We start from the raw sequence: 22,994 nt of genomic DNA on the forward strand, positions 1-22,994 counted from the left end.
CTTGAGCTAAAGAGCTTAGGGACAGTGCCCAGGCCCAGAGTTCAAGCTCCACCCACAACTGACAAAAAAAGTGTCCAGGACAGGGACAGACAGTCACACCCCCACTCTTTTCTGATCTCCTAGTTTTTCCCTTTTCCATATTCCCACTCCATTCTTTTTCTCCCACCTGCTCCTATGTAGAGGGGAGGAAAGAGGAAGAAACAAAGGAGCAGGGAGGACTTGGTAGGCCTGACCTGGGGAGTTCCCACAAAAAAAAAAATCTGCTGAGTGAGGACAGTCCCTGAAGACTCTCGCAGGTAGAGATGTCTGGGGGGTCTGGAGAAGGGAAGTGAGGAACAAAATAAATCCTCGTGCATTTGGGATGGTGGATAAGAATGGACACCACGAGTGAGATTTGAACCCTGGGCTTAGCATCATAGGATAAAGACCTGAGGAAGCCAGAAGTCCAAGCAGTGTGTGTTGGGAGGTGGGAGGACGCTGGGATGACAGCCAGCCACTCACCAGCTCTAGGACACAGCCATCTCAGCGTGTCCCAGGCTCTAGCTCTCAGCCCTGCCCTGTATTTGCCCACGAGGCCGCATGTTGGAGGATGGACAGACAGACCACAGCCTCAGACTTGACCACATGTTTTTATTCCTTGGCTGTCCCTCTTTAGTTTGGTTCCAATGGAACTGTCCTCCCAGGGAAGCCAGGCCTGGGTAGATCTGCCATCACAACCTGGCAGGACACAGACCCTTCCTGGACTCAGGGTAGCCCATCCACCAGGGCACTGTTCAGACAGTTGTAGAGGTAGATATACTGTTCCTGAGGATAGACATGAAAAGAAGCTTCACTCAACCGCAAACCTCTCTCTGTCTTCTAACCCTAGAGCTCCACAGTGGGGTCCACAGTGCCACCTACTGGCCAAACTGAATGCTGCTGCCCCGTGGCCACTACAGCTAGACTCTGCCATGTTTCTGGCCTTTCCCACAGCAGAGCTCTTGGTGGCCTCTCACCAGCGTTGGAGTCATGAGGCCACAAGCCTGTGACTGCTGCAGGGCTACGTTGAAGACATCCACGGTGTACTCGGATCCTGCCTGCTGCAGCAGCTGCTCCATAGCCAGAAAGATGCCAAGATGGGCGGTGCCCTTGCTGCAATCGACTTAAGAGTTAGATGGAGGGGTGGGGTGGGTGGGTCCAGGGACTGGGAAAGGGCCTGGATATTGCCTGGAAGGGGGAGGGGGTAAAGGGCAAGGTGCAGAGTGGACAGGGACATTAGGACTCTGTGTCCTTTGGACCCTCAACCTAAGCGGGGGCCAGGGGGTTGTCCTGGAGTGGCTGAGCACCTGGAGTGGCTGAGCAGCGTGCCCGGTTTTCTGCTCTTGCCCTGAGAGCAGCAGTGGCCCACCGCAGCTAGGAAAGGCAGCAAGGTGGCAGCAGGCAGCTCATGACCAGATTCCCAGAACTGAAACTGCAGGTGCTGGACCTGCCTCTCCATCCCACTCGCCGCCTGGGGCAGAGACCAGATGCAAATTGGTGTCCAGCAGGGCAGAGGGTAGCCAGTCCAAAGCTCTCCCTCGCTCTGAACCTCTGACCCCCATAGCCTGCCACCCCGTGTCCTGTGGCCTCCTTGCTTACATGTGTAACCCTGAAGACGGTACAGGGCCAGCCGACTTTGTTGCTTTCAGCCACACGGTGCACTGTCACCCTGTCTGTGACCACCGGCTGCATCTCTGTTGGCCAGAACTCCTGTGGCTGGAACACCACCCGAGTTGTCAGGGAGATTCGTAAGGTCAGGTCCTCCCACCCCTGTCCTCTGTCCCTCTACTCCCCTCACCTTCTCCTGAGTATCCAGTGGGTACAGAGAGACCAGCACATGGGCTCTGTGCTCCCACACCAGCTCCCAGAGTTCCTCTGGCCCCGCAGGGCCGGTCAACACGACATGGTCCCGGCCAGAAGGCCCACCCTGCAGAGCACAGCCTGTCAGCTCCAAGGGTTAAGTTGTCCCCTGCCCAGCCCATAACTCCAAGAGCTCCCAGACCCCAGTCCCAGCCTGAAAAGCACAAATAGTCAGATGGGGCAAGCAGCAGGGTGGCTAGAGCAGCAGCATCTCACAGGGAAGAGCCAGGCTTCCGTCATGGCATCAGTGGGGCTCTCCTGCTCCAGAGAAAGCTGCATCAGAGAACCATCATCTGCGGGGAAGTGGTGAGAGAGACTTTGCCACTGGGCCCAAGCCTTTGCTTGGACCCCCAACTCAACAGTACCCAGTGAGACTCACAGAAGATGGAGCTGTCCTGCTCATGGCCAGGAGGGGGCGACAAGGAGCTAGTGTCATACTTGATGGCCTGCAGCAGGAGCTGGGAAGGAGATGGGTACCCTGAGGCAGAGCTGGGGAAAGCCAGCCTCTGATGCCACCCACTCCTGAGCCTGCAGTCTACCTCATACTCCTTCAGGAAGCCAGAGTTGGCATTGGCTGCCCTCTTGGCACACGCCTGTGCAAAGTTCATCACCGAGATGGGCTCAGATCTAGGGGAAGAACTGAGAAGAGAGAGGTCAGGCTGACCTAGCTCCTACTTCTAGTCTTCTGGACTTCCCAAGGCCAGAAGGCCAGACCCTGTTGGTAAGAAGGTACAGGGCACCACTGCCAGGGCCCAAGGGCAGCTGAACTTACTCTAGGGTGTCAGAGGGCTTGTTCAGAATCTTGTTCAGCAGGCAGCTGTGCAGGAAGATATATTGGCTCTGGTGGGAAAGAGGGTGTCAGCCTGGGGTGGGGACTCGCCCAGCAAGATCTAAAACGCAGGAGGCACAAGGGAGCCATCTAGGAACTTCCAGTGCTGTCCTGCAGTGTGGAGCTGGCAGGGGCCATTTCTCCTCTCCATTTATAGAAAAGAAAATAAGCTAGGCACTGCCGGTGGCTCATGCCACTAATCCAAGATACTCAGGAGGCAGAGATCTGAGGATGTCTGTTCAAAGCCAGCCAGGGCAGACAAATCTGTGAGGCCGTGTAAAAGCCCCACAAAAGAAGGAAAGAAGAGGGAAGGGAGGACGGAGGAACACAGCAGCCCAAGGAGGATGGTGGCACAGTATGGCGCCCTCTGCAGAAAGGGTCATCTACCTCCTGTGGCCATCTCCCTAGGGTCTGAGCCAGCAGGCCCAGCACGAGAGGCGCTCACCAGTGTCTGGATCATGAAGGGCCGGTGAAGCCGGAGCGTGTACACCGTGTTGAACACATCCACCATCTGCTCTTCCTCCAGCTGCTTCAGCAGCCTCAAGAGGGCGATGAAGGTGCCTGTCCGGCCCACGCCGGCACTGTGGGGACAGCCCGTGGGAGCTCCGTGGGGGGGCCTCCCTCCCACACTCTGGCCAAGCAGAGGCCTCCCATCCCTCACGTGCCCTTTCTCACCTGCAGTGCACCAGGATGGGCCCCCTGGCCTGTGTGGCCCTCGCCTGCTCCTGAACCAGCTGCACAAAGGCGAGCAAGGAGCTGGGGGCCTCAGGGATGCTGTGGTCAGGCCAGGTGGTGAACTGAAGCTGCTTCACCCTCCGTTGCTTTTGCTGGGCACCCTGGGGGCAGGTCGGCCAAAGGGGACAGGGGCTATGCTACTGACCCTTGCCACCTTCATTACCAGCTGCTGGAGGGCAGGGGTCAGTCACCCCCCTCAGCCTGTGTCTTCTGGGGGGAAGGTGACAGTTAGATGACCCCACCCACCCTACCTCAGGGTAGATGCTTCCTGAGGCCCTGGCTCCTTCTTAGCCCTCCTGGGTGACCTGTGCCCGCAAGGGCTGAGCCCATCGCTGTCCTTCCCATCCCAGAAGAGCAGCCAGTGGGGAAGCACTGGGGCTGGGGAGGGCAGGGAGCCCCGAGCTGAGTTCAGGGCGTCATCCATTGGTTCTCCCTCTGCTCTGTCTCTACCCCACTCCATACCCCGGATCAGCCCTGGCCATCTCTGTGCCCCACACTTCTTCCCTGACTACCGTTCTCTGTCCATCCTTCCACATGGTCCTCTGCAAAGAGAGAGCCATGGGCATGGCGGAGGCAGGACCCCCCTCCTCGGGAAGTCTCCGCCCCCCCACCGGCTGCCCTGCTCCCTGGGGCACGCACGTGCCACAGCTGGAACTCCCTGGTGGTCCACTCCTCCTGGGGCTCCTCCGCCAGGAGGTGGATGGTGATGGGCCCGTGGGTGGCCGGGGTGGGGTCAGCCGGCCAGTAATGCTCGCACAGCACCTAGGGTGGAAGGTGGGAGAGGGCTGTGGAGAGGGGACTCCTTGCCTGTCTTTTGAAATTCTGCGCCTTGTACCCACAGCTCCAAGGCTGCCTTCTCCAGCAGTGTCCCTCCTGTCACCCCTGGACCCCAAGGCTCTAGGGTCTTCAGCTCCTTTGGGAAATGGGGTGGGTGGCCCAGCTTAAGAGGCCATCTGCCTTTGTCAAAGGACAAACTCAGCAGCTTGCTCAGGGCACAGGGGAGGCGTCTCCTAGGCAGAGGACTCTAACGTTTGTCTCCCTCTCCCTTCTATCCTGTTACACGGGTCTCTCCCTGCACCACTGATGGCGGGGAGAAGGGTTCCTACAAGGAGAACAAGCGCCACCTGGTGGCTCCTCTGGGGACCTGCATGGAGCACTCACCCGCCCGTTCTCCATGCCCACCGTGAGCATGACAATAATGGGGACCTGCTGCTCCCACACCAGACGCCAGAAGTCCACCAGTGTTTTCTTGAGAGGCCCCTGGGTGGCAATGAACTCCTGAGGGTGGGTGTAGCCCTAAGGAGTGGGGGTAGAGGGCAGGAACACAGTCACAGGGGATGTCATGACCCGCGCCTCCAGCAAGCTTAGCCCAGAGCTTATCACCCCATGGCCTCCAGAAGCATGGCAGTGGTGCACAGGTCCGGGCATGCACCTTAAGTGCCCAAACAGGGGACACGGCCACCACCCCTGCCCCACCTCAAAGCGGCAAGAAAACCCTCTCTGAAAATGACAAGATCCACACAGGCTAGCTTGCCAGTCTACCCAGCTCCCCTGCCTCCCCAACCCAAGTGACTCACCTTAAGCCCATCTGTCACCCTCCCAAATTCACAACCTTCTGTGTTACCTCATGGCCACCACAGAGTCCAAAGCCCTCAGCTAAAACTCCAGATCCTCCTTCCTCCCTCCAGTCCTGTCTACCTTTCAGCCCCACCGCCTCATCTCCCCACCTCACCCCTCATTCCCATGCAACATGTACACACACACACACACACACACACACACACACACACACACACACACACACATGCGCGTGCATGCACACCATATTTGTTCCTGCCTAGCTGATCGTCCAGTCAATGTCCTTTGCTGTCTTTTTTTTTTTTTTTTGGCAGTACCGGGGATGAAATTCAGGACCTCATGGTTTCTCAGCAGGCATTCTACTCCGAACCACTCCACCAGCCCCTTTTTACATTGTTTTCTCCCTCCCCTCCCTCACCCCCCCCAATATGTGCTGGTCCTTGGGCTTGAACTCAGGACCTGGCACATGAGCTATGGACCCTCAAACATGAGCTATGTTGACCTAAGACAGAAGGACAGGGTCATCTTCACAGATGACAGCTACAGCTTGGCCAGGCCCCTGCATCTCCCCCGCCCCACCAGCTCACGTCCTAAGCAGACGACCCCAGAGCCCCGCCCGCCAGGGTGCTCACAGGAATGAAGTTGGCATTGATGTAGTCAGAATGAGGGTCTCCCACCAGCTGCGTCAGCCTGACCCTGGAGTGGTCGTCTGCAGAGGGGAGAAGCTCAGGGTGGGCACACACAGCCCCTTCCTGGGCCCACGCCCGGCCCGTGCCCAGCCCTCCTGCTGCCGCCACTCACAGGGGAGCACATGTGGGTAGCGGTTCTTAGCAGAGTTGGCGGGCTGCTCTGCCTCCAGCCGGCTCTGCTCCCGGCCCACCTCCTTCAGCTCCTGCCCACACGGGAGATGCTGAAGCTGATGCCCACCTGACTCTGTGAGTCAGGTGGGCACCGGGCTATAAGGGCAATGTAGGCCTCACCTCAAACTCCTGGAAAAAAGCCTGGTTGTTATGAGCACTCTTAGCCTCGTAGCTCTGCAGGAAGCCGTGGGTAGGGATGGGCCGGTGGGTCCTCCTGGGGGGGGGGTTCCCGCTGTGAGTGTGATCCCCAACCCATCCCCCTGGGTGGCAAATAACAGCTGGATGTATGGGGGGGGCTGGTGGACTTGCAGACCCTGGGCTCTGACCCCCTGGAATGAAGCAACACATTCCCAGTCAACTCTCCAGTGCATGCCACCATGACAGATGAAGGAAAAGAGGTAGAGAGAGAGAAGGAGCAGAGGACAGGCTGCTCTACACAGCCAGTGCTCAATCAAGGCCAACAGGAGGAAGAGCTTTGGCCTGAGAGCAGCCACCACAGCCACTAAGCCACCGATGAGAACAGACTGGAGTGGGGGTGATGGCTAGTTTTCTGTCAACATGGCCAACCACAGTGCCCAAAACTATGACTGCGCTTCACCCTGGGTGTTTCTAGGGAGCCGTGTTTTGGGTGAGATTAGCTTTCTAACTTAGTTGACTTTGATTAAAGTAGTTAATTCTCCCTAATGTGGATGGGCCTTACCCGATCAGTTGAAGGCCTTAAGAGAACAAAAACGGAACTCCTTTGAGTAAGAGGAGTCCTTCTGAAAGACCCTTCAGACCCTCTCTTGGTCTCACATCCCATCAGATTTTGGACTCACCAAGCTTCCATCACAACAAAACCCATTCTTCTTGCCTCGGCCTCCCAAGTGCTGGGATTCCAGCTGTACACCACTACACTCAGCACAAGCATTCTTCTCAGAATTCACTTCTTCCCCCATGCCTCGTTGGTCCCATATCCCTGACAGCTCCAACTCACGCAGTAGGTTTGAAGGAGGAAGAGGAGGAAGAAGCTGAGGCATAAGAAGAGGTAAGAGGATGCTGGGAGCCTTCAAGAAGATAGGAGAAGCACAGGAGCCATCTATGTGCAATCACAGAGGCACAGCCAGCAAGGGGCCTGGCAGTGCCACTGGGCTGTGCCCACACCCATGGCCGCCCACCTCTACTCCAGGAAGCTCTGGGTTGCAATCTCACCTCAGGCTGTGGGGCATCAGCTCGTGGGAAAAGCTGTCCTTCTCTGCCCTGTCAGAGTGGAGAGGCAAACTGAGAGGCAGTCCCCAGAGGGACCCTCCCCCCTGACCCCCCTTCATTCCCCATGGTGTGGTGGCCTCCCAGCCCCTTCTTCATCCCACTTACCCCTGTCCCTTCCGCCTCCACCAGCACAGCAAGCCCAGCATGGCACAGACGGTGAGGACAAAGCCTGCTGCCGGGCCCACCACAGCTGCCAGGGGCACTGCAGCTGCAGACATGCTGGCCCGTGGCTCTGTGGACAGAAGAGGTGGACATGGCCTTATCCCACTAGCCTGTGGACAGGCCAGCTTCTGCTGGACTCAGGCTCTCATAGAAAACACTAGAAATCACAGATGCAAACGGAAGCCAGTGCAGTCCCTTCCCCCTCCTCCCCCCCACCACTTGTTTCAGTTTTTGAGACAGGATCTCACTGTATGGCCCAGGATCCCCTTAAATTCATCTTCTTCCTGCCGTTACCTTCCAAGTACTGGGATTGCAGGCATGTTCCACCATGCCTGGACCTCCACTAGGAAATTCTAAATCTCATGTGTGGTTCAGCTCACACTGGGCTCTAGCTGGACAGTGCCTCTCTACAGCCCTGCTGGCCCATCTTCCTATCTGCTGGCTGCAGATAGGAAGATGCTGTGGCCACAGACAACAGTGACCCTCCCACCCCTACCCAGTGCCTCTGCCTCTCCCTCCAACCAGCCCAGCCCCCTGCCCATGTCCGGTGTCCAGGGCCTCAGAATCTCAATGTTGCAAGATGGCACCTGACTCCTGAGAATCTAAGCTCAGCCTCTCCCACTGCAGATTGCAAGCGAGATCCCAGCACACAGATCGCAGGAGAGATCCCAACACACGTCCCTAGCTCCAGGAAGCGGCTGGTACAGTCTGAACACCAGCCAGGTGCCTTCCCCACCTGAGAAGGCCGAGAAGGAGATGGTGGTCTCCAGAGAGCTGAGCCTGGTGAAAGCTGCCACACTGAACCTGGCGCAGGGAAGAGGCCATGGTGAAGGGCGGGTGAGAGACCACATCCCTCCCAGACCTGGGGCACTGAATACAGACAACCCCCCACACCTGTACTGGAAACCCAGCTTCAGCTTTCCGTTGCATATCTCCTCAGTACGGCCACAGTCTTCCGTGCCCATGGGCACCGTCCAGGATGTTGGCACAGCCCAGGGTCCTGGGTAGAAGGGGTTGGGGAGCAGGGTGGCCAGATAGCAATCCTGTCCCCTGTAGTAGTGATCGAACCACGTGTGGTTGATAGCTTCCTGGGGGGGCTGAGGCACTGAAGGAGAAATGGGGCAAGGGTTGAATGAGACGGGCAGTGGGTCAAGGCCTTGCTCCCTACCACAAAGAGTGCCTCCATTTCTCTAGCATGTTCTCCTCACAGAAGAGTCTGGGGGTCCCTTCCAGCTGCAAGTCAGCTCCAGCCTCGGACCTTCATCATCCAGTCTCAGGTTTAGTGACGATCCTCGGCCGACCCCACGCCAGACCACAGCCAGCCAGGCTCTCTGCACCCGTCTGGGCCCGGGACTCACGTGACATGTTGGTGGTGGCAATGACGCCAAACCACTGGATTTGCCCTTCATCCTCGCCAAACATGTCTTGTGTGATTGTCACCCCCAGCCCTGTCTTCAGTTCCAGCTGGGGGGCTGAGGCCAGCTCTGGGGGATGCCAGGCTGAGGAAGAGAGGAAGAAGCAGAAGCCCTGACTCGGTGGCTATCGTCAGGGAATAGCGACCGGGCCTTCTTGTTCCTGGGTGCAACTAAATAAGATTCCCAGGCTATGGTACAAGTCTTCCAGTGGGACCAGAGGAAAGGTATTGGGGACAGGGAGAACCATGGGTAGCCAGCGGGCAGTGACGGAGGGAGATGGGCACAAAAGCCTACCCTGAGCAGAAGTGGTGCACAGCAGGGTCACTGTCCGGCTCCACAGGCCGTTCCTGCCCAGCACGGAAAGGCTGACGCGATAGGGCGTAGCAGGGGCCAGGTTGGGCAGGAGGAAAGCATCCTGGGAAGTGTTCGCCTGGAACACGAGGTGCGCGCCCGCTCCGGCCACCAGCTGCTCGGCCACCACCAGACAGGTGTCCACATCCCCAGGCGGCATAGACCAGTTCAAGGCCAAGTGGGTGGTCTCCGGCTGGCACAGCACGTCCTCCACAGGGCCAGGCTCTGGGGGAACCAAAGGGCCTGCTTTGTGTGGGAGTCAGTGCACCCAGGACCATGACAATCTTTCAGGGGCTCTCAAAAGCAGCAGGTGCAGCTGGGCACCAGCAGCTCACACTGTAATCCTAGCTCTTGGGGAGCTGAGGTGTGAGGATGAAGGTTCCAGTCTGGGCAGGAAAGTCTGTGAGATTCCTATCAAACTGGCCAGCAACAAGCCAGCCAGCAGTGATATGGGGAAGAGGAATGTCATGAAACCGAAAAAGAAGAACATCACCAGGAAAGTCAAGAAGACAGGAAGAGAGATTCACAGAGCTCAGAGAGAGAAGAAAGTCAGAGAAGAGACAACGAAAACAGGAGCTCACACGGGTAAGAAAATTCTAAGAACATATTCTAAAAATCATGATCACAGCGGTCCAAATAGTAACAAGCGGGTGAGAGGGGGAAGGCCAATAGAGATAAAAATAATAATACTGAATAAAACAACGCAGTCAGGACAATGAACTAAAGTCCTCCACACTGAAAAATAAGGATGAAGACAAGATCCTCAATGGACAAAGAAAACCAAAAATCAAAGGGTCAAGAAAATGACCGGGTACGGAATGAAAATATCATCACGAATCAAGTCCTAGAACAGATGAAGACAAAAGTGGGTGGGTAAGTTAACACAAATTCAGCGTCTCAAATTTTAACTTTTAGAGATTTGATTAATATGTTTTATGTTGTTTTCGTTGTTTGGAGGCTTTGTTTTTGTGTTTATTTTTGTTTTGGGATTTTTTTTTTTTTTTGGTCGGCCATAGGAATTGAACGCTGGGCCTGGGAGTTGTCCCTGAGCTCTTCAGCTCAAGGCTACCCCCCTACCCCTTGGCCACAGCACCACTTCTGGTTTTCTGGTGGTTAATTGGAGATAAGAATTTCATGGATTTTAGCGCCCAGACTGGCTTTAAACTGTGATCCTCAGATCTCAGCCTCCTGAGTAGCTAGGATTACAGGTGTGAGCCACCACACCCAGCAAAAGTATTTCTCTATGGGATTCAAAGTTCTTAATTATTTTTCCCGGTCCTGGGGCCTAAACTCAGGGCCTGGGACGCTGTCCCTGAGCTTCTTTGTGGCTCAAGTCTAGAGCTCTACCACTTGAGCCACAGTGCCATCTCCAGATTTTGCTGAGTAGTTTATTAGTGATAAGTCTCATAGATTCTTCTGCTCAGGCTGGCACCGCGCCCAGCTATGGAGTTATATTTTTTAATATAGACTTCATTGTGTTAATCTTTTGACAGTCCTCAACCTGGATAATTTGTACTGCAAAAGTGTTAATATACTTGAAGTGGGGGGGGAGGGCAGCAGGGCTAGCAGTGGAAGATGTGGCTCTATTGGTAGAGTACCAGCCTTGAGCAAAAAAGCTAAGAGTGTGAGGCCCTGAGTTCAAGTCCCAGAACCAACATATTTACCCATATACACATATACATATATACACACACATCTACACCCACCCCAAAACCAGCAGGTGCAAAGGGCTAGCTGTGTTTGTGGGAGGGGCTGCAGCCATCTGGAGAAATGACTGCTCATGCTTTGGGCACCATCCAGCAAGGCATAGGGGACATAACCAGGACAGACATGGGCATCACACCCACCTGCCAAAGGCAGGCGGCTCAGAGTAGCAGGGCCACAAACTCTTGGCACTTTTCCCACCCCTCACAGATGGCAACTTACCAACAGGCAGCACCACAGGGCGGGTGGAGGCCTGGAGAGGCCCGGCTTGGCACAGCACTGACAGCTTGAGGGTGCGTCCAGGCGTGAGGCCCCTCAGCACGAGGTTGGCTTGGCCCACAGCCAGGGGCTCTTCCCAGGTTGAGTGCCCATCCTCAGACAAGTGGGCATGGCATGTCCCCTGCCCCACGGGGCCACTGGCCCAGGCCAGGCTGACCACAGCACTGCCGGTCTGCATTGACACCAGCAACTCACTGGGCATGAGCGGGGCTGGAGGGAAGGGCATGGATCAGCCAGGCCCTCCGCTCCGGTCATGAGAGGCCCACATGGTCCAGGAGCCCCCTGAGCTCATGCAGGGCCTTCAGCATGGAGCTGGGAAATGGGGCTGCAGGACAGCTAACATGCCATGGAGGGAGGAGTCTGTAGAGTGGCCCTAACCATGTCCCCTCCCTCCCTGCCTTTCCCACGGTCCACTCACAAGTCCAGCCAGAGACATTGGCAGCTGCAGTGTGGAGGGGCCCAGCCTGTGTAACCAACTCCACTTCATACTTGGTACCCGGGGTCAGAGCTGAAAAGCTTGTGCTGTCCACCTCAGCCCCCACGGTGGCAGTGGCCACCCAGGTGCCTTCCTGGAACAGGGTCAGCTGATACCTGTCTCTGCCTCCAGAAGCATGGGCCCAGGATGCCCGGAGCTGTGTGGGGCCCGCACTGGTCACGTGTATCTCAGAAGGGGGCAGGGGAGCTGCGGGAAAGCCAAGCATGACAGGGTGGACAAGAAGAGAGAAAAGAATCTTCATTAGATACTTGATTTGGTTCCTCCTGCCCAGAAAGATTCATTCCACCACTCATTCTGCCAGGAACAGTGGCCAATTAGAAGCTGACTCTGCCCATTCTCTCAGGATTGAATGGATGATTTAATCTCTCCCTCTCCCCAGAGCCATCTCACTCTGGCCTCCAGGACTAGACAGGGCAACATGGAGGTTAGTCACAGACTCTCCACAGTCCTGAAGGATTTGAAAGACCTTGATATGGTTAGACAGGTGGGCATCTAGGGCCCAGGCAATGCCCTCTAGCCTCAGACCGAGGTCATAGGAATCTGGCCCACTGCCTCCATCTCCAAGGATGATGGAGGCCAAAGATTTGAACTCTAGGCCTGGGTGCTGTCCCTAAGCTTTTGTGTTCAAGGCTAGTGAGCTGCTGTGAGCTAGAATTATAGGCATGAGCTGCCAGGGCCTGGCTCTAAAGAGGAATCTTGAAGAGAGTGATGATGGCCTTGTGGGAAGAGAGAAGCTGAGAGGGAAAGCTTGGATGGGGGTAGGTGAGTCACCAGATTGGAAGCATGAAAGGGGCCAGCTAGCTGAGCAAGCAGGAAGACTTGAGCTGGTGGAAGAAGGGCTTGTGAACCCAGCTCTACAGCCCCTGAGGGCTGCAGGGGAAGGGGAGGCCATGTGTGCCCTGACCTCTAGAGAACTCTGTGCCCCTTTCCTGTTGCTCTCATCACACTGCTGAACTTGAATCTCAACTCCTCCCAGAGGGAAAGTTACCATCCCTCTCTGGGCCTCGTTTCCTTATTTGTGAATGGAGATAGCCACGGTGTTCATCTCCTCAGTGTGTAGTGAGGAGCAGCGGGTGGAATACTGAGCAAAGTACCCAGTGAACATTCACTGGGTGCTTGTTTTAGAGACAACTCATAGCCCAAAGCAGACTAGCAGCAAGGTCTGGACTGGATCCCGCTGTGGCCCAATTCCATACTGCTGGGCACAGGGGAGCACGGGAAATGGCTGCTGTGCCACAAATGGTCCTTCAGGAAGGCCAGGAGTCCCCATGAAGGAAGCATACTCTCCTGGGGAAGGGGAAATAGATACAGGCTGGTGTACAGTGGATGGTTTTCTCAGCTGTCCACCCACAGACCAGCGAGGTCAAGAGGGACACACAGCCCTGGGAGTGCCAAGAGCCAGGGTAAGGGAGGATGAACGGGGCACTCACGTGTCCACACTGTGGCACTGGCAGTGCTGCTCTCATCCAAGCCCTGCAGAGTAGCCAGCTGCACCAGGAACTCAGAGCCTGGGGCCCACTGAGCCCAGGAGAAATTCTGGGCCTCAGAAACCAGGGTCTTCTCTTCTTTTAGAGCCAGGGGTCTCAGACTGTAAATCCTCAGCCGGAAACCATCCCTGCCACCTGGTGGGGGAATCCAGGAGCCCTTCAGAGCTGGCGGCTCAGCAGTAAAGCTCAGGCTCAAGTTGGTAACAGGAGCAGGGCCTTGGAGAAGAGGAAGAGACAGATAAAGGATAACACCAAATCCTGCCTCTGTTCACCCAAATAGCTGCACTGCCTCTCAGCAGAAAGACCCCACTTCTGCAGGGCTCAGAGCACATTAACCTCACCATCCCCTGACGCCCCCCTAGATCGCTGGCCCAATACCTGCTCCCTACCTGATGCCTGGCCGCTGCCCAACACCTACTCCAGCCCCACTTGGGCCTAACCTACCCCATACCTGCCCCCATCCTGATGCATGTCAGCTCCTGCAGCCATTCTGTCCGGTTCACTGTGCCACCAGAAAGGTACCTTAACTACTTGTTCAGGCAGCACTCCATCAGGTGGTAGGCAGTGGAAAATGCATACAAATACATTCATGAAAAGCCTAGCTTTGGACTCACTCATGACCCTCTGGATCAAGAACAGGCTGCAGGAAAGGGTAGAGAGTGGAGGAGATCATGCATCAGCCGCTGCCCTGCACCAGTCTCCCAGAATAAAGCCAGGAACTCACGGGTGCAGGCCTGTATCCTTTGGGTACTGGAGTGGAGGTCCCCTGCCCAGGCCCATGCTGACACGGTATAGCAAGAGCCAGGGAGCAGATCCTTCAGAGTCAGCGTGGAGTGGCTCGGGCCCACATCAACAAGGCTCTCTGAAGAGCTCGGGCTGCCATCCCGGTGCCAGGAAACCTTGTATCCTTCCCTCTCTCCTGGGGCCGAGGCCCAGCCAATGGTCAGCTCAGAGGGGCTTCCCCTATTGATGACCTCCAGTGATTGGGGTGCCAGGGGACCTGAAGAGGACAGTCTTGTGAGGTGTCCTGACTCCTGACACCGCCTGCTTGGCTCTCTCAAGCCTCTGTTCTGCTCTGCTTGTCTCCTCAGCAAGGTCTTCCATCCCCAGAACCAGGGGACCCGGTAAATGGAACTCACTCGTGTGGCCTGTGAGGCTCTGGGTGATGACTCCTGGAGACGTGGCAATGTCTACCCGGTAGCGGGCCCCAGGCACCAGCTCACAGAAGGTGACTTGGGTGGCACCAGAGGGCACAGAGATATTTCCTAGGAGGCCTGGGGCACCATCTGCATAGAGCAGTGCCCGCTGCCCAGGCTCCCAGGTGGCCTTCAATCCTTGCAGCTGCAGCTTGGCACCACTGCCCTCCTTGGGCAGGGCTTCAGGATCTGAAAAGGAAGAAAAGACTGGAGAGTGAGGACCCCGCTACCCCTGGGCCCATCCCTGGCAGGATTCTTCTTGGACCTCTCTAGTCCGGACTCACCAGCCAGCCAGGCACTGGCTTGAGCCCAGGCATGATGTGGCCCGGCCAGAACCCTCAGCTCCAGGGCGTAGTGTCCAGTCGGCAGAGGTCCTGGGATAGTGGTGCTGTGGGCCTCAGGTCCCAGAGAGATGTTCATTTCCACCGGTCCACTCAATTTCAACAAATAGCCATCCCGGGCTCCCGGCCCTGCCTTCCAGCTGGCCTGGAACTCAGGGGGCGCCGGAGTCAGCAGCAGGCCCAGTGGGGGCGAGGGGTCTGAGGAGAAAGGGGCAAATAGTGCCAAAACACACAAGCAGTGGACAAGGGGAACAAAGCTACTGTCTCTGCCAGATGCTCTCTACACACACCCAGCTGTGCATCCGCCAGGACAGCAGCTCCATTCGCCACCCTCTGAATGAATTCCAGGAACTGGAAGCTGCCATCTGAGTAGCCCACAGTAAGAGACATATCACTTCACGTGACTGAATGCGTGTCTGCCAGCTCTGAGGACACTCCATGGAGTTCCCATCTATAATGCCCACACTAGGAGGTAGATGCACATTTTTCAGTAGAGAGACTGTTAGGAGTTGGATACTCCGACAGAAACTCTGTCTGTAAGCCTAGCTACTCATGAGGCTGAGCTCTGAGGATTGTGATTCAGAGCCAGACCAGGCAGAAAAATCTGTGAGATCCCTATTTCTAATTAACTAACAAAGTGGAAATGGAGCTGTGGATCAAGTGGTAGAATTCAGCCTTGAGTGAAAAAGCCAAGGGAGAACATGAGGTCCTGAGTTCAAGTCCCAGTGTTGGCATGCACGCACATGCACACACACACACACACACACACACACACACACACACACACACCAGAGTGGGGGGGCTCAAGGCAGGTAAGAAATCCATCCAAAACTTCACAGAACCCAGGAAGACATCTGATACCAGGGCCTGAATTCAGGGCCTTGCACTCAACTTGGCTTGCTTGCCCAGCTGTTGCTCTAGAGCCCTGCCTGGGTTTTTGCCAGTTATTTTGAAAATGGAGTCTCATGGACTTTTTTTCCCCAGGCTGGCTTTGAACTGTGTTTCTCTGGATCTCAGCCTTCCTGAATAGCTCAGATTACAGGTTCGAGCCCTTGGTGCCTAATCTGGCTCCTCTACTTATTTTATTTTGCCAGTCCTGGGACTTTTACTCAGGGTCCGAGCACTGTCCTTAGCTTTCTCAAGGCTAGGGCTCTACTACTTGAGCCATGACACCACTTCCAGCTTTTTTCCTATATATGTGGTACTAAGGAATCGAACGTGTGACTTCGGGCATGCTAGGCAAGCACCCTACCATTAGGCCAAACTCCTGGCACCTGGCTCCTCTACTCTTCACCACTGCTCAGCAACAGTCCTCAGAGTAAAACATGGCGAATGGTGGAAAATGAAACATGGGTGTAGTCCCAGCCATGTCCAGATCAGCTACATCCATTCCTTGGGATTTTTTCTCTCTCTGCATTTTAGCAACGTCCGTCTACCACACCATGGGTCAAGAGGACCCACATGGGGCTGGCTTGAAGATGGAAGTGCACAGCACATACCCACCCCAGAAAGCTGTTCAGTGATGATAAACATTATTTCCAGCAGCATCCTCTAGGTGGCGCCTCTAGCCACATGAGGATACACAGCCCACACAAGAACCCAGCTTCTCATCAGTTATTTCCTGGCTACTCATCCAGATAAGCAGCTGTGCTCCCAGGCACTTACAGGTCCATTCGGTGGCATTGGGCCCCATAGCCTGATGGGGCCCAGCAGCAGCACTGAGCAGCAGCTCATAGCGGGTGCCAGCAGACAGGTGGAGGAAGGTATGGTTTGAGGCACCTCGGCTGACGACTGCAGTCAGGTTGGAGCTGCCCACATGATCCGTGAGCACAAGGTAGAACTGGGCAGCCCCCTCAGAGTGGTTCCAGGAGGCCTGCAGGGCATTGGTGCCCAGGGCACTCAGCGTCAGATGATCCGGAGCCACAGGGCCTGGAGGAGGGATGGGCAGAGCATACCCAGGCTTGAAGAAGGTGCTGACACCAGCTCTGACTGGAAGGGGCCAAGAAGCATAGCCACATCGGGACATGGCTGCCTAATGGCTCCTACTCACCCTCAGTCCCACTTTCCCTCGATCGATGATCACTCAGGGCCTTGCTCAGGGGCCCAGCTCACCTGTCCACTGGTGGACGCTGCTCTTCGCCTGGAGCTCACCAGCCAGCGTGGTAACCTCCAGTACATACTGGCTGCCTGGCAAGAGGTTGTCAAAACAGTAAGACAAGTTGCCCGGGGCCAAGGAAACATTCCGTGCCAGGGTTTGGGACTCTAGGTGGTACAGGAGAAGTTGGTAACTGTCCTGTTCCCCCAGGGCATCACCCCACGAGGCCTCCAGACGCGTGGGGCTCCCAGAGCTGTGGAGCTGCAGTACTTGGACAGTTGATGGGGCTAAAACAGAAGTACAGAAAAGCACAAGGTCGGTTCCAAAGGCCTTCCCCCCTCTTGAACTCGGGGCCTGTTAATTTTTTTTTTTTTTTACCAGTCCTGGGCTTGAGCTCAGGGCCTTAAGCACTGACCTTGTACTTTCTCAAGGGTAGAGTTCTACCACTTGAGCCTTGTACCATTTCCAGCTTTTTTTCTATGTATGTGGTACCGAGGAATTGAACCCGGGTCTTCATGCATGTAGGCAAGCACTCTACCACTAGGCCAAACTCCCGGCCCTTTTTTTTTTTCTGGGTCATGGGACTTTAACTCAGCTGGGCGCTGTCCCGAGCTCTTCAGCTCAAGACTACCACTCTACCCTTGAGCCAAGCCCCACTTCCCATTTTCCAGGGGTTAATTGGAGATAAGAGTCTCAGGCTCTTTTGTGCCCGGACTGGCTTAGAACCTTGATCCTCAGATCTCAGCCTCTTGAGTAGCTAGGATTATGGGTGTGAGCCACCGCGCCCAGCCAGGGCCTGTTAATTTTTTTTACTTGAGACTGGTACTCTACCACTTGAACCACAGCTCCACTTTCAGCCTTCTAATGGTTATTTGGAGATAAGTCTCATAGACTTCCCTGGCCAGGCTAGCTTCAAACCTTGATGGTCAGATCTCAGCCTCGTGGGTGGTTAGGATTTCAGAGGTGAACCATCACATCCAGCTTTATGGTGCTTTTAAGTGGCCCTATACCAGAGGTGCTCCTCATAAAGGCTACACTGCCCCAACCCCAAGCAAAATCTCCCCCTCCTTCAGTTCTCTTACCAGTGCGGGCAGTAAGAGCGACAGTGGCATTCTGTCCACAGGGACGCAAGACAGTCACTTCTAGCTGGTACTGACTTCCCGGCACCAGGTTGTGGAATTCAAAGCTGGATCCATTCGTGTGAGCCTGGAGCTGCTGCTCTTCGGGAGAGTCACGGGAGCTGAGGCGCAGGAGGCGAAGGACATGGCCAAATCCACCTGGCTCTGCAGCTGTCCAGTTCACAAACAGGCTGGTGGGCATCCCTTGGTTGCTCACGCTCACACTTGGGGATGGCCCTGGAGAAAAGGCGAGCATGCAGAGTCTGATGAAGAAGGCCCGGAAAGGAGTCTGGTGCGGGGCAATTAGCCCTGTGTCCACCCAGCCCCTCTCCCCCTCACACACCCACCCACCCGCAAAGACACCTACCTCCACCCTCCAGGTCCCGGCTCCCTTCCGTGGAATGACAGGCATCTTCCTGTAGCAAAGGAAGGGAGGAGAGATGAGGGGAAACAGACTGAGGCCTCTGGCAGAGCCAGCAGAGTCAAGGCTAGATGCAGAGAGAAGGCTCTGGCCCTGCCTCCACACAGCTGCAGGGTGGGTGTCTCCGGGAGACACACCCACCATGCCGTGGCACCCAAGCAAGCCGAAGCCATCTGCTGTCTGTCCCTGCTGCTGGCGTTCCTTCTTACCTAACACAGACCAGCTGTGGGGCCTGCTGGAGAGAAGGGGGGACCTGAACATGTCCTAGTGGCCTTCCCCTCTACCCTATGCCCACCTTACCTCAGCCAAAAATCCCCGGACCCAGAAGAGAACAGCCAACAGCACTGGGGGCCTCACGGGAATCATGTCTGCAGAGGAAAAATTAGGAGGCTGCAGAAGGCGGAGCTGTGCTCCCCCCTCCTCCGCCCCACCCCTCCCCTTACCCCACTGGCTGGCTTTGGGCAGGAGTGGGAAAGGCAGAGTTTCCAGGCAGCAGCAAAGAACCAGGGGGCTGCCTCCCAGTCCCCGACCCTGAGCCTGACCCACGCCCTACCCGGCCTTGGCATGGCTTACAGAGGGGGGAGGAAAAGCAAAATCTGGGCTGTAGGCCCAGAAGGTGCAAGGGGAACCACAATACTCCAAACCCAAACAAGCCCAGCCCCTCCTGCTGCTGGTCCCACCGCCATCCTACTTCCAGCAGGCAGATCTCAAGGGAGGAAAATGTCCTTTGTCCCTAGAGTAGATTAAGAGAGCAGTGGCCTTGCATATAGCAGACAGGGCCAGTCCCCCCAACTCTGGAAAGGGTTGTGCCCGGGCTGGCTTTGAACCTTGATCCAAAGATCTCAGGCTCCTGAGTAGCTAGGATTACAGGTGTGAGCAGTGTGTGCAGGTGGGCATGCGTGCGTGGTAGAAGGGGTGTGTATCTTTTGGGAGGGAAGAGGAGGAGACACCCCTGGTCCCACATATTCCTGCGACCTGAGTGGGTGACCTCCAGCCCCGTGGTACCGTGCTGCAGTCAAAGGCAGGCAGCACATTTTAAGTCCTGACTTGCAGCAGTTTTGGGTCTAGGGCCCCCCCCACCGCTCACCCCACTCCACCGCTCACAGTCAGCTGAGGAAGCTGAAATCCAGATGAGAGCAGAGCCCATCTGAGGCCCCACATGCGTTTAGAGAAAAACTGAATGTGAACCTGGGGCTTTGATGCCATAGACCAGAAATGGCAAACGTACTCTCAGCTCAGAATTGGGGTTCTCTCAGCTTGAATGTTCCCTTCAGAGGAATAATTCAGGACCCTAGAATAGTTGCTTGCCCCTCCCCCCCACACTTTCTCTAGCCAGGTCAGCAGTGCTGGCCTGTTCCTCTGACCCCTCCATCCCCCACCTGGCTGCAGGCACCAGAAATGGAGTGTGGCCCAGAAGAGGAGATGCTCAGGCTCAGCTCTACCCGCTTAGAGCCAGCTGCTCACCTGGCATTGCTCCCCACAAACTCCCATGCCTAGTGAGCGGGTTCAAGGGAACGAGGCCCAGGACCAGGGGACCTCAGGAAGGGAGTGTGCACAACAGACAGACAGGTACATGCTCCCTAGGTCAGCCTCAGAGCATGGCCAGGCTCCCCCAGGCCTGCATCACCGACCAGCACAGCAGGGACCGCCTCCCCGCCCCCACTCACCCAGCCCCAAACCTCAGAGCCGCCCACCCAGGCCTGGACTGGGGCCTGGAAACTCAGCAGTGCACACTCATCAGATTTTCCAGACCGTGTGCATGCATGAGTGTGTGTGGACACATGCACACATGTGCTCTTTGGAAAGAGACAGTGGGGGCAGGGGTGGCTAACAATCAGGGAAAGTGACAGGACAGCAGAGAGATGCCAGGCCCAGGGCCAGCCAAGTATCTGGGGTGGGGAAGGGGGAATACCGTAATCTGGTCCCTGGGGGCTCCCCATCTCTCCTCACCTGGGACCTCACTCTGGTTTTTCTTAAACACTCTCCATGAGTGGTCACAGAGGGCGGAGGTGGGGCTGGAGCACCCAAATTCAGGAGACACCATGGGACAGGGGTGTGGAAAAAGAAGGATCTCACAGTCCCCACACTAGAGAGGCCTGCTGGGGTATGGCAAACACTCACAGCTAGTCCTATAGGTTTACCATAGAAAGCCTAGCTGCCCACCCCCCACCTAGTTGGGGCCGCCTTGCAGATGAGAAAGGGGCTCCAGGAAGGGTTCGGGAAACTTCTGTCAGGTACCTAGCAACTTCTACCCCCAGGCAAGCCGCCCCATTCAGCAAAAAAAGGAAAAAGAAAAAAGTGCCACACAGGCTGTACCTCCTCCCCCACAGCCACTCATCGACAAACCCACATCCTCTCCCTAGAGATCCTAGGGGTTCTCCCGAGGTCTCAAAACTACCTTACCACCGTTCCTTCTGGAGAGATGTGAAGACACAGCCAGGCAGGAACAGGTCCAGGCATCCCAGCTCCCAGTGTGAACTGGCCAAGCCTCTCCCTGCAGCTGGCCTAGGCCAGCTCTTCCGGCCCCTCCTCTGCTCTCCCACAGCCTGAAGCCAGGCCTTGGGCGCCCCCCACGCTGGAGGGAGATAATCACCAGGCAGGAGAGCACAAATCGCCCCCTCTCCCTCCCACACCTCGACCTCGCTTGGGAAGGGGAAAGGCGAAGTTTCACTGGGAAGATGGCCAGAGGCTAGTAAGGGGTCTGTGTGTGTGTGTGTACCTGTGAGCAGTCAGGGACACCAGGCTGCACCTGCCTGTCTAGACAGAGGCCTCAATGTGTGTCTAGGAAGGAAGGAAGGGTCACAAGGAACAGCTGTCCATTTTACTGCCTTACCTTGCACTCTGCCTGCCAGGACTCTGCATTCCAGTGACAGGCAAACACCAGGCTCTTTCCTGGAGTTCCTGGCTGACTGATCCACCGGCCCCCTGGCTCCCCAGCCCCGTTCCAGGCTAAGCTGGGAAAGTCCCTGCAGCAGCCAGCAACCAAAAGATAGCAAGAGGGAAAGTGGGTCAGAGTGGGGGTGGCACCCAGAATGGCTGGCACAGAGGGACAGCCTGGGGTGAGCCACTGTGCCTTCAGCTTTTGCTGGCCACCCCAAGCCCACCACCGCCTCGCCATACTTCTCTGCCCTGTTCAAGCACATCTGCTTTGGTGTCTTTTTGCAGCCTCCACCACTGCCTCCTCCTCCTCTTCTTCCTCCTCCTCCTTCTCTTCCTCCTCCCATGAGCACTGTCTCCCCCACATGGCTAGGGACAAGCTTGGCCAGCCATGTAAGGGGAGAGAAGCTAGTTTAGACCAGCCCAGGTGTGTGTGTTGGGGGGCTCGGGGGTACATGGGAAACTCTGGAACTGCTGCCCAGGATTCTAGAGCTTCTCCAGAGAGGAGATGAGAAGCACAGCTAGGAAGGGGCAGAAAATATGCAGCATGCAAGACCAGGAGTTCTCATCTTCAGCAACTGACCGCTCCCCGAGCTCTCCCCTAGGAAAGGGGGACAGGCAGCCTTTGCCTCAGGATGCGGCTTTCTGCTACCTAGGCATGGGGGACAATGGGGGCTTCTAGGGATTGCTGGTAGACCCTACTCCAGGGGCATCTGATATGAGGACAAGGAGTGATGGTTCATAGCTCCTGGAATGGGGGATGTCAGAGGGAGACTGGAGAGGCTCGGGGTGGGGTGGGTCTGTGTGTCCAACCAGACCACAAAACCTCAGAGAATTCTTCCATCTTGATCAGGATTTAGGGTCCTCCCTCCTCCACTATCTCTCAAGTAGTCATTGCCCCATGGGGGATACCAGAGTGACAACTCTCTCCAGACCTCTCACTGCTGGGTGGAACTGCCCAGAGGAAGGGGTGTAGGGAAGAGAAGCAGGTCTCAACTGCCAAGGCCTTCAGCCCCATACACAGGCCTCGATCCCCAGGGCCTCCCTGGCTGGCGACTCCTGCATCTCCATCCACTCCACAGTACTATCCGTACAATCATCCTGCAGGAAGGAGGAAGCAGGTGGAGAGACTAAGACTTGGGGAGGCTTAGTAGCTGGTTCAGGGTGGCATCGCTAACCTACAGCTTACTCATGTGTAGGGCTTTCTGGCTGCCAACTGCTATTCTATGTTCTCTGGAGTTGGTGTGTGTGTGTGTGTGTGTGTGTGTGTGTGTGTGTGTGTGTGTGTGTGTGTATGTGTGTGTGTATGTGTGCGTGTGTGTGTGTGTGTGTGTATGTGTGCGTGTGTGTTCTACTGGGGCCTGAACTCAGGGCCTAACCATTGCCCTTTGCTTTGTTGCCCAAGACTAGTGTTCTACCACTTGAGTCACAGCTCTACTTCTGGCTTTTGGGTGGCTAATTAGATAGAAGAGTCACACAGACTTTCCTGCCCAAGCTGACTTTGTCCTGTGATCCTCAGATCTCAGCCTCTTGAGAGTTAGGATTATAGGTGTGTGTCACTGATGCCCAGCTTGGAACCTAAATTGTAGCTCAGGAAGACAAGTCATTAATGTGAGTGATAGAGTCTCGGAGCTTGTGGTATAATCCCCACACCAGGTGTGGGAAGATTCTGCATTGTCGGGATTTGCTTTCCTGGAGGCTCCCAGCATCCAGATTGGGCAAAGCTTACTGGGAGGAGTGGTTACGAGCAGGGACACGTGTCTTGTCCCATCTGAGGCTTGTGGCAGAGGCTCCAGCCATGTACCTGCACGGATGTCCAGGCATTTCTAGGGAGAAGGGGGACATGGAGTAAGCAGGACGCAGGAAGTAGCTTTCCCTCCACTCAAAGTGAACTTGGAGAGATTTCCTTGAGACTTGTTTAATT

General features: G+C 56.0%; 1 protein-coding gene across 1 annotated transcript; it reads right to left on the reverse strand.

The window, feature by feature from the left end:
- Window positions 1–625: 625 nt before the first annotated feature.
- On the reverse strand, window positions 626–21,394 carry LOC150058544 (receptor-type tyrosine-protein phosphatase V-like). Its single transcript, XM_090341425.1, has 35 exons — window positions 21,027–21,394; window positions 20,597–20,768; window positions 18,494–18,561; window positions 18,140–18,188; window positions 17,737–18,009; window positions 16,672–16,941; window positions 16,225–16,488; window positions 14,503–14,757; window positions 14,162–14,407; window positions 13,747–14,022; window positions 12,966–13,238; window positions 11,458–11,721; window positions 10,983–11,249; window positions 9,000–9,281; window positions 8,649–8,789; window positions 8,185–8,395; window positions 8,027–8,094; window positions 7,234–7,360; window positions 7,072–7,119; window positions 6,001–6,094; window positions 5,822–5,912; window positions 5,653–5,729; window positions 4,604–4,738; window positions 4,082–4,204; window positions 3,383–3,543; window positions 3,153–3,288; window positions 2,651–2,718; window positions 2,418–2,517; window positions 2,258–2,336; window positions 2,095–2,171; window positions 1,817–1,945; window positions 1,618–1,734; window positions 1,326–1,489; window positions 996–1,131; window positions 626–804 (listed from the first exon to the last, which is right to left on the reverse strand). The coding sequence occupies exons 1-35, from the start codon at window positions 21,309–21,311 to the stop codon at window positions 745–747; spliced, it is 5,586 nt and encodes a 1,861-aa protein (XP_090197551.1). The 5' UTR covers window positions 21,312–21,394; the 3' UTR covers window positions 626–744.
- Between the last annotated feature and the right edge of the window lie 1,600 nt (window positions 21,395–22,994).

The sequence above is a fragment of the Megascapheus bottae genome, chromosome 10, assembly GCF_031878675.1.
Source record: "Megascapheus bottae isolate mThoBot1 chromosome 10, mThoBot2.hap1, whole genome shotgun sequence".
NCBI lineage: Eukaryota > Metazoa > Chordata > Mammalia > Rodentia > Geomyidae > Megascapheus > Megascapheus bottae.